Here is a 10,887-nt window from a genome sequence, read left to right as displayed (position 1 = left end):
CTACAGCACAGTGCCGTTTTAATGGAAAACAGAATGTTACAGTCAGAATTTGGCTGTTTTCTTACAGCAATTCGTTACAGTGTGGGGTCACTGAGGTCAGATGACGCGTACTTACTTACTTCTTTCCCTGATATCAGAGCTGCATGAAATGACTGATGTACATGGTGATGAAAAGGTTGAACAAGGACAGAAAACAAAATCAGCCTCACACCATGATGGAGTTATTGATGATGGTGAACTGCCAGCAGGGGGCAGTGTGCATCTACTTATAGACATGAAGGGATATTTCTGAGGGAGAGAGTTACTCCCAGAGCAGCTTCCTGGCTTCAGTGTTCAGTCGCAATTGGATTTAGTTGAGGAAACAAAATCACGTGGTTAGATTTTGATACATTTCTTGGTTTGGGATGAAATAGTCCATTAACAACAATCACATTCAATGGTTTTCTGGTAAAAAGCCTTGAAGACAAACTTCTCCCATGTGTGCAGACCAGAACTTTTCAAAGTCAGACACAGAAGTGAAAGTTCCTTCATGTGATGTCCACATGTTCTCACTCAGCTTCACCTCTTCCTCTCAGTTTCATAAAGACAGGTGCACTCAAAAGTATTTTGCATGAATTTTATGCATCGCTGCTCCTCAGAGTTAAAGTCACACAGAGTCTGAACCGTTTTCACGCACTCACACAGGAAACTGCATCAGGATGATGTTGACAGTAACTCTGAGTGTCATGCTGGTTTTTCTGAGTCAGGGTGAGAGATTTTGAACGTGGTGGAAATGTGTTTTCTTTATTTTCCTCCACAGGCTGTTGAAACTATTTCCTCTGATGCTCTTTCATTCATTTCTTATTTCAGAGTCTGCTGCCAACAATTTTCTGACTCAGACTGACTCAGTCAAGTCTGTTAGTCTTGGAGGGACTGTGAACATCGGAGCCACAGGGAGTTCAAATATTGGTGCTGACCTCAGTTGGTACCTTCAGAAACCTGGACAGGTTCCCAAGCTTCTTATATACAGAGCATCAACTCTTAATTCAGGAACTCCCTCTCGATTCAGTGGCAGTCAATCTGGTTCTAGCTACACCTTAACCATCAGAGGTGTTCAGGCTGAAGATGTTGGAGATTATTACTGTCTCGGTGCTCATGGCGGTGGACAGTTCACACAGTGATTTAGAGCCGTACAAAAACCTCCCTCAGTTTGACTGAAGTGAAACTGGTCTGCTGCAGCTGCACAGAGAATAACTGGTCCAGTGAACACAACACAAGTCTTCAAGCAGAGCGACAATGAAGCTAAACACAACTGAAACATTAAGAAATCTCCAAACAAAGCCCCATGCAACCAACTTTGTCATTTTAGATTTTTAGTTGATGATTAGAACGTCTAAATGTGTGTAAGATGAACCTGAGGTTATTACTTCACTATCATTTACGTGGATGCACAGGTCTGCACTTTTTAAATTTTGATTTTATAATATTTGTTTGAAGATTGTAATGATGTGGTTCATGTGTTTCTTTGTAGGGGGGTGTTTAGGTCAATGTAAGTTCCCCAGGTCCCTTTTGCCTGAGGCCCCTAAAGTCCCTTGAAACGCCCCTGGAGTCCCACAAATGAGTTTTCATGGTGATTCTCTGGCGGAGCAGTGAACGCTGCGTTGACCGGCCGAGTTGCACGTGTTGTAAACAGAGCTGTATCGTAAAAAACCTGCCTCAACTAGTTGCTCTACAGCAGGGGTATTCAACTAAAATGTAAAGAGGTCCAGTGAGAGAAAATGTCTTAAAGCAAAGGTCCAGAAGATCATAATGTCTAACTATTTAGTGTGATATATATTTAAGTAGCCTAGTAGCTCTATCAACATCTGCATGTACTAAATACCTGACTGTCAAATCAAATGAATTCAGTACGATTTCAAAAACTTTTTGACAATATTTATTGTCACGTAACATAGAACTGAACATATATGTATGATTGCAGATATGTATAATGTTCTCTCATTAACTAAATAAAAGTAGGGCTGCATTTCAAAATAAGAGAAAATAAATAAAATGTGATAATTGTGCATGTTCAAATAAAGGGCTTAACTTAAGAAAAATAAAATAAAGGGAGAAAAAGCTTGACTCAAAAGTCTCAACCAATTTTACAGATAATAAATCTCAACACATCTTAACAGTTTTAGAATCACTTTCTTCCCCTCTTATTTCCCACTCCCCCACTTTGTTCGTCTGTTTCTCTCCACTTTCTCCGTCTCACTCCTGTTTCTCTCCCTTTCTCCGGCTCACTCCTCTGTTTCTCTCCCTTTCTCCGTCTCACTCCTCTGTTTCTCTCCCTTTCTCCGTCTCACTCCTGTTTCTCTCCCTTTCTCCGTCTCACTCCTCTGTTTCTCTCCCTTTCTCCGGCTCACTCCTCTGTTTCTCTCACTTTCTCCGTCTCACTCCTCTGTATCTCTCCCTTTGTTTTCTCTACCTTTATCGCTATCTTTCTTTTTCTTTCTACCGTCTACTCATGTGTAACTTGCCTCTAACTCTCTCATCTGTCTGCACTGTAGAGTCGCAATGTTTACCGCCTGGAATGCACAGACTTGATTGGCTGAGTGGTATCACGTGGGATGGCTTAACTCGCATGCAATTGGTCTGTGCCAACTGTTTCCTCAGCCGCTAAACCACTACCGTAGAGACTACAAAAGCTGCGCCGGTTACAAATAGAAGCGCCCCGTCAGGTTTTAAATCATAACCTTCTGTTTTGGCTGTAGGTCCGGGTCCGTACGGGACGGCTTCTGGGTCCGGACTCGGACCGCGGTCCGCCTGTTAGTGACCTCTGCTCTACAGAATGAGTTCTAACAGAAAACTACAATAAACACAGAGAATATATACGATGTATTATAAAACACATTGAGCTCATACAACCAGCACATCCTGCAAGTTTAAAACCAGAATAATCAGAAAATTGTGGTTATTTATCAATTTCATTTGATGACTAAATGTTGCCAGATATTTATTTATCGACTTTAAATGTCATTTAGATTCTGTTACACTTCATCAAATAGTGATATGATGATTATTATAATCACACATTCAAAAGTGTATTACCATGAAGCACTCACACATCAGAACATGGATGGAACAGAATATCTAATTAACTCTTATGCTAAATGTGTAATTTCCCTTTAATTTCTCAGGTTTCATTATAAGCTTTTACTTCTGTCACTTATTGAAAATAATAACAATTATGAGGAAAGTCCTACAAACTACTAACGTGATACTTTTGTGATTTTCATCATTTTGTTCAATGTTCAACTCAAAAGTCAGAAACATGGTTTTCATGCAGATCCACACGAGAGAAATTACTGTCTAAGTCGAAGTAAAACACAGATTTACATTCATATCTTTTGCCGCAGAAAAAATAAAACAGAAGCAGATGTTGGTGATGATATATTTTATTTTAGTAAAGTAAAAATAGAAATATGAAAAACAAATTGAGAACATGAAATATTTATTCTTGTTTCAAAAGTAGCACAATACAGCATTGGACTGTCATAATGAGTTGAAGAAAAGACATGAAGACATGCAGAGCTGCAGTAGAACACATGTAAATCACACGGACCCACAGTAGAGCACAATGACTCCATCCGGTCGTCTCTCTACTCCGAGCAGCGGTCAGGGTCCAGGGTTTGAGCGACAGGGCTCTGTCCGGTCAGACTGGCCTCACAGCTCACTGAGCCCGCCTTCCTCCACTGCTCTGCAAGGAGGCTCATGGTGCTGCTCCAGCTGTAGTGGCCGCCCCTCCCCAGGACCCCCGGGCTGTGAGACACCCCTGAGGAGCTGCTGCTGCCCCCCACCTTCCAGCCCAGGCTCCAGGCTGAGGGGAAGCCCCCGCTGGCCAGACACACCACTGTGGCACTGCCCTGCTGCAGCTCTTCACTGGAGGGGGGGAGGACGGTCAGGGTGGGCCGCACCACACCCACTGGAGGAGAGAGAGGGGAGAAAAGACAAATGGATGAGGATGAAGGAAAATGACGTACAGGTGATTTCTTGTATGTTATAAAATGAAACAGAAGAACTTCTCCTGTTGAACATCATTCACTCAGTGTCAGACCATCAGCCGCAGGGTTCAAGTGTCAATGTGGCTGAGAAGGTTCACTGATAATGATTATTGATGATTATTGAGGACGTCTTCACGTCTGTTTCTCAACGTGTGACAGTGAATAACTCGTCCCTGAGATGATTTTCTTCTGTTTAAACTCACAGAGCTGAAACACTGGTGTGAAAACAGTTCAAACCTTTGTCGTCTGTTTCTTTCACTTCCTTTTCACCACATGAAGCGTGAACACAAAGCTGAGCTGCATCTACTGATAAAATCCAGTTTGTGTTCAACATCTGATTTTTGTGCCAAAATATATTTGATCAATTCAAACTAAACATTTTTAAACAGTTTATGATTTAGTTTGAAGCTTGAGCAAATTCTATTTCAAAATGTTTTAAACATGTGAATACAAATCATAATTGTACAGGAAAATAGATGAAATATTTGTTTTAGTATGTTTCTATAAATGTATTAATCTACATAAATTTATTAGGATCAATAAATATTGATCTGCATTTCTTTTTCTCAGGATATGAGATTACCTCAGATTCATAAAAATTCAACAAAATTATCAGCCAGTCAATCTCTGAACTTGATCAAATTCTTGTTCATTATTTGATAAAAGTTATAAATGCACAAAGTAAAAATCTCTGGTACTTACAGTTACTGACGAGTTTGGTTCCTCCACCGAAAGTCCACCACAGTGATACAGACTCATTAGGTGCTCGTACAAAAACCTCCTGCACCGTGAACAACAGTCTGTCCACTGAAGAGTCACTTTGTTCTGGTTAAACTACACAATTTACACTGAATATTTATATTGAGCTAATGTGGCTTGAAATTTCGTCAAGATTTAATAATAAATAAATATATATTTCTTAACATTTTTGTTACTTCTGAACATTGAGAGACAAAAAGTTATTATAAATATATTAATAATATATTATATATAGAGATATTCTATGATAAATATATTACTTAGACAGTCAAAAGTCTGTATATATATCTATACAGACCTTATATATCATCATATAGCAATCCGACAGGATATATCTTAATATAAACTGCATATATCTTTATATATCTCTCTCTCTCTCTATATATATATATATAGATATATATATATATACACTACCGTTCAAAAGTTTGGGGTCACTTAGAAATGTCCTTATTTTTCAAAGAAAAGCACTGTTTTTTTCAATGAAGATGACATTAAATTAATCAGAAATACACTCTATATATAGTTAATGTGGTAAATTACTATTCTAGGTGGAAACGTCTGGTTTTTAATGAAATATCTACATAGGTGTATAGAGGCCCATTTCCAGCAACTATCACTCCAGTGTTCTAATGGTACATTGTGTTTGCTAATCGCCTTAGAAGACTAATGGATGATTAGAAAACCCTTGAAAACCCTTGTGCAATGATGTTAGCACAGCTGAAAACTGTTTTGCTGGTGAGAGAAGCTATAAAACTGGCCTTCCTTTGAGCTAGTTGAGTATCTGGAGCATCACATTTGTGGGTTCGATTATACTCTCAAAATGGCCAGAAAAAGAAAACTTTCATGTGAAACTCGCCAGTCTATTCTTGTTCTTAGAAATGAAGGCTATTCCATGCGAGAAATTGCGAAGAAACTGAAAATGTCCTACAACGGTGTGTACTACTCCCTTCAGAGAACAGCACAAACGGGCTCTAACCAGAGTAGAAAGAGAAGTGGGAGGCCCCGGTGCACAACTCAGCAAGAAGACAAGTATATTAGAGTCTCTAGTTTGAGAAATAGACACCTCACAGGTCCTCAACTGGCAGCTTCTTTAAATGGTACCCGCAAAACGCCAGTGTCAACGTCTACAGTGAAGAGGCGACTCCGGGATGCTGGCCTTCTAGGCAGAGTGACAAAGAAAAAGCCATATCTGAGACTGGCCAATAAAAAGAAAAGATTGATATGGGCAAAAGAACACAGACATTGGACAGAGGAAGATTGGAAAAAAGTGTTATGGACAGACGAATCAAAGTTTGAGGTGTTTGGATCACACAGAAGAACATTTGTGAGACGCAGAACAGGTGAAAAGATGCTGGAAGAGTGCCTGACGCCATCTGTCAAGCATGGTGGAGGTAATGTGATGGTCTGGGGCTGCTTTGGTGCTGGTAAAGGGGGAGATTTGTACAAGGTAAAAGGGATTTTAAATAAGGAAGGCTATCACTCCATTTTGCAACGCCATGCCATACCCTGTGGACAGCGCTTGATTGGAGCCAATTTCCTCCTACAACAGGACAATGACCCAAAGCACACCTCCAAATTATGCAAGAACTATTTAGGGAAGAAGCAGGCAGCTGGTATGCTGTCTGTAATGGAGTGGCCAGCGCAGTCACCAGATCTCAACCCCATTGAGCTGTTGTGGGAGCAGCTTGACCGTATGGTACGCAAGAAGTGCCCATCAAGCCAATCCAACTTGTGGGAGGTGCTTCAGGAAGCGTGGGGTGAAATTTCTACAGATTACCTCAACAAATTAACAGCTAGAATGCCAAAGGTCTGCAATGCTGTAATTGCTGCAAATGGAGCATTCTTTGACGAAAGCAAAGTTTGAAGAACAAAATTAATATTTCAAATAAAAATCATTATTTCTAACCTTGTCAATGTCTTGACTATATTTTCTATTCATTTTGCAACTCATTTGATAAATAAAAGTGTGAGTTTTCATGGAAAACACAAAATTGTCTGGGTGACCCCAAACTTTTGAACGGTAGTGTATATATATAGTCAATAGACTGTATTTAAATCTATATAGACCTTATATATCATTATATAGTAATCAGACTGTCTATACCTTCATATAGACAGTCTATCTAACTAAGGTCTCTTTAGGCCTCATGATACATTTTGCAGCTCTTTTTATTCACGTGGTTTTATCTTTATTAGCAGATGCAGTTTGCTCAGTTTTAATGCAATTGACATGTTAAACTTCATGTTTTTTACAAAATATTCAAATGAGCCTGATACTCGTAAACGTCACTGTCACATTTAATCTGATTGATACTCAGAGTATTCTCAGAGGGTGAGAATACTTAGGCTTGGGGTCACTGAGGTCAGATGACGCGTACTTACTTACTTCTTTCCCTGATATCAGAGCTGCATGAAATGACTGATGTACATGGTGATGAAAAGGTTGAACAAGGACAGAAAACAAAATCAGCCTCACACCATAATGGAGTTATTGATGATGGTGAACTGCCAGCAGAGGGCAGTGTGCATCTACTTATAGACATGAAGAAATATTCCTGAGGGAGAGAGTTACTCCCAGAGCAGCTTCCTGGCTTCAGTGTTCAGTCACAGTTGGATTTAGTTGAGGAAACAAAATCACGTGGTCAGATTTTGATACATTTCTTGGTTTGGGATGAAATAGTCCATTAACAACAATCACATTCAAAGGTTTTCTGGTAAAAAGCCTTGAAGACAAACTTCTCCCATGTGTGCAGACCAGAACTTTTCAAAGTCAGACACAGAAGTGAAAGTTCCTTCATGTGATGTCCACATGTTCTCACTCAGCGTCACCTCTTCCTCTCAGTTTCATAAAGACAGGTGCACTCAAATGTATTTTGCATGAATTTTATGCATCACTGCTCCTCAGAGTTAAAGTCACACAGAGTCTGAACCGTTTTCACGCACTCACACAGGAAACTGCATCAGGATGATGTTGACAGTAACTCTGAGTGTCATGCTGGTTTTTCTGAGTCAGGGTGAGAGATTTTGAACGTGGTGGAAATGTGTTTTCTTTATTTTCCTCCACAGGCTGTTGAAACTATTTCCTCTGATGCTCTTTCATTCATTTCTTATTTCAGAGTCTGCAGCCAACAGTTTTCTGACTCAGACTGACACAGTCAAGTCTGTTAGTCTTGGAGGGACTGTGAACATCGGAGCCACAGGGAGTTCAGATATTGGTGCTGACCTCAGTTGGTACCTTCAGAAACCTGGACAGGCTCCCAAGCTTCTTATTTACACAGCATCAACTCTTAATTCAGGAACTCCCTCTCGATTCAGTGGCAGTAGATCTGGTTCTAGCTACACCTTAACCATCAGAGGTGTTCAGGCTGAAGATGTTGGAGATTATTACTGTTTCGGTGATCATGGTGGACAGTTCACACAGTGATTTAGAGCCGTACAAAAACCTCCCTCAGTTTGACTGAAGTGAAACTGGTCTGCTGCAGCTGCACAGAGAATAACTGGTCCAGTGAACACAACACAAGTCTTCAAGCAGAGCGACAATGAAGCTAAACACAACTGAAACAAACTCACAGTTTTAAATGTTCAGAAATCTCCAAACAATGCCCCATGCAACCAGCTTTGTCATTTTAGATTTTTAGTTGAAGACTAGAACGTCTAAATGTGTGTAAGATGAGCCTGAGGTTATTACTTCACTATCATTTACGTGGGTGCACAGGTCTGCACTTTTTAATTTTGATGGTAAAATATTTGTTTGAAGATTGTAATGATGTGGTTCATGTGTTTCTTTGTAGGGGGGTGTTTAGGTCAATGTAGGCTCCCCAGGTCCCTTTTGCCTGAGGCCCCAAAAGTCCCTTGAAACGCCCCTGGAGTCCCACAAATGAGTTTTCATGGTGATTCTCTGGCGGAGCAGTGAACGCTGCGTTGACCGGCCGAGTTGCACGTGTTGTAAATGGAGCTGTATCGTAAAAAACCTGCCTCAACTAGTTGCTCTACAGAATGAGTTCTAACAGAAAATTACAATAAACACAGAGAATATATACGATGTATTATAAAACACATTGAGCTCATACAACCAGCACATCCTGCAAGTTTAAAACCAGAATAATCAGAAACAATTGTGGTTATTTATCAATTTCATTTGATGACTAAATGTTGCCAGATATTTATTTATCGACTTTAAATGTCGTTTAGATTCTGTTACACTTCATCAAATAGTGATATGATGATTATTATAATCACACATTCAAAAGTGTATTACCATTAAGCACTCACACATCAGAACATGGATGGAACAGAATATCTAATTAACTCTTATGCTAAATGTGTAATTTCCCTTTAATTTCTCAGGTTTCATTATAAACTTTTACTTCTGTCACTTATTGACAATAATATGAATTATGAGGAAAGTCCTACAAACTACTAACGTGATACTTTTGTGATTTTCATCATTTTGTTCAATGTTCAACTCAGAAGTCAGAAACATGGTTTTCATGCAGATCCACACAAGAGAAATTACTGTCTAAGTAGAAGTAAAACACAGATTTACATTCATATCTTTTGCCGCAGAAAAAATAAAACAGAAGCAGATGTTGGTGATGATATATTTTATTTTAGTAAAGTAAAAAATAGAAATGTGAAAAACAAATTGAGAACATGAAATATTTATTCTTGTTTCAAAAGTAGCACAATACAGCATTGGACTGTCATAATGAGTTGAAGAAAAGACATGAAGACATGCAGAGCTGCCGTAGAACACATGTAAATCACACGGACCCACAGTAGAGCACAATGACTCCATCCGGTCGTCTCTCTACTCCGAGCAGCGGTCAGGGTCCAGGGTTTGAGCGACAGGGCTCTGTCCGGTCAGACTGGCCTCACAGCTCACTGAGCCCGCCTTCCTCCACTGATCTGCAGGGAGGCTCATGGTGCTGCTCCAGCTGTAGTGGCCGCCCCTCCCCAGGACCCCCGGGCTGTGAGACACCCCTGAGGAGCTGCTGCTGCCCCTCACCTTCCAGCCCAGGCTCCAGGCTGAGGGGAAGCCCCCGCTGGCCAGACACACCACAGTGGCACTGCCCTGCTGCAGCTCTTTACTGGAGGGGGGGAGGACGGTCAGGGTGGGCCGCACCACACCCACTGGAGGAGAGAGAGGGGAGAAAAGACAAAGGGATGAGGATGAAGGAAAATGACGTACAGGTGATTTCTTGTATGTTATAAAATGAAACAGAAGAACTTCTACTGTTGAACATCATTCACTCAGTGTCAGACCATCAGCCGCAGGGTTCAAGTGTCAATGTGGCTGAGAAGGTTCACTGATAATGATTATTGATGATTATTGAGGACGTCTTCACGTCTGTTTCTCAACGTGTGACAGTGAATAACTCGTCCCTGAGATGATTTTCTTCTGTTTAAACTCACAGAGCTGAAACACTGGTGTGAAAACAGTTCAAACCTTTGTCGTCTGTTTCTTTCACTTCCTTTTCACCACATGAAGCGTGAACACAAAGCTGAGCTGCATCTACTGATAAAATCCTGTTTGTGTTCAACATCTGATTTTTGTGCCAAAATATGTTTGATCAATTCAAACTAAACATTTTTAAACAGTTTATGATTTAGTTTGAAGCTTCAGCAAATTCTATTTTAACATTTTCTAAACATGTGAACAAAAATCATCATTGTACATGAAAATAGATGAAACATTTGTTTTAGTATGTTTCTATAAATGTATTAATCTACATAAACTGATTACGATCAATAAATATTGATCTGCATTTCTTTTTCTCAGGATATGAGATTACCTTAGATTGATAAAAATTCAACAAAATTATCAGCCAGTCAATCTCTGAACTTGATCAAATTCTTGTTCATTATTTGATAAAAGTTATAAATGCACAAAGTAAAAATCTCTGGTACTTACAGTCAATGTCGAGTTTGGTTCCTCCACCGAAAGTGTTCCACAGTGATACAGACTCATTAGGTGCTCGTACAAAAACCTCCTGCACCGTGAACAACAGTCTGTCCACTGAAGAGTCACTTTGTTCTGGTTAAACTACACAATTTACACTGAATATTTATATTGAGCTAATGTGGCTTGAAATTTCAT

The 10,887-nt window shown here is 39.9% G+C and overlaps 3 gene segments (V, D, J or C); 2 read left to right on the top strand and 1 right to left on the bottom strand.

Moving 5' to 3' along the window:
• The first annotated feature begins 655 nt into the window (after positions 1–655).
• LOC117759049 lies at positions 656–1,286 on the top strand. The segment is given in 2 exon segments: positions 656–747; positions 850–1,286. Coding segments are annotated over 2 exon segments (360 nt in total).
• A 6,455-nt stretch (positions 1,287–7,741) lies between these two features.
• On the top strand, positions 7,742–8,377 carry LOC117759050. The segment is given in 2 exon segments: positions 7,742–7,801; positions 7,904–8,377. Coding segments are annotated over 2 exon segments (357 nt in total).
• A 1,055-nt stretch (positions 8,378–9,432) lies between these two features.
• LOC117759042 lies at positions 9,433–10,828 on the bottom strand (the record flags this gene model as incomplete). The annotated part of the segment is given in 2 exon segments: positions 9,433–9,920; positions 10,702–10,828. Coding segments are annotated over 2 exon segments (450 nt in total), but the record flags the coding sequence as incomplete, so codon positions are not given.
• Positions 10,829–10,887: the final 59 nt, after the last annotated feature.

Source organism: Hippoglossus hippoglossus, unplaced genomic scaffold (genome assembly GCF_009819705.1).
Source record: "Hippoglossus hippoglossus isolate fHipHip1 unplaced genomic scaffold, fHipHip1.pri scaffold_82_arrow_ctg1, whole genome shotgun sequence".
Taxonomy (NCBI): domain Eukaryota; kingdom Metazoa; phylum Chordata; class Actinopteri; order Pleuronectiformes; family Pleuronectidae; genus Hippoglossus; species Hippoglossus hippoglossus.
This window is presented reverse-complemented; position numbering and strand designations above follow the sequence as displayed.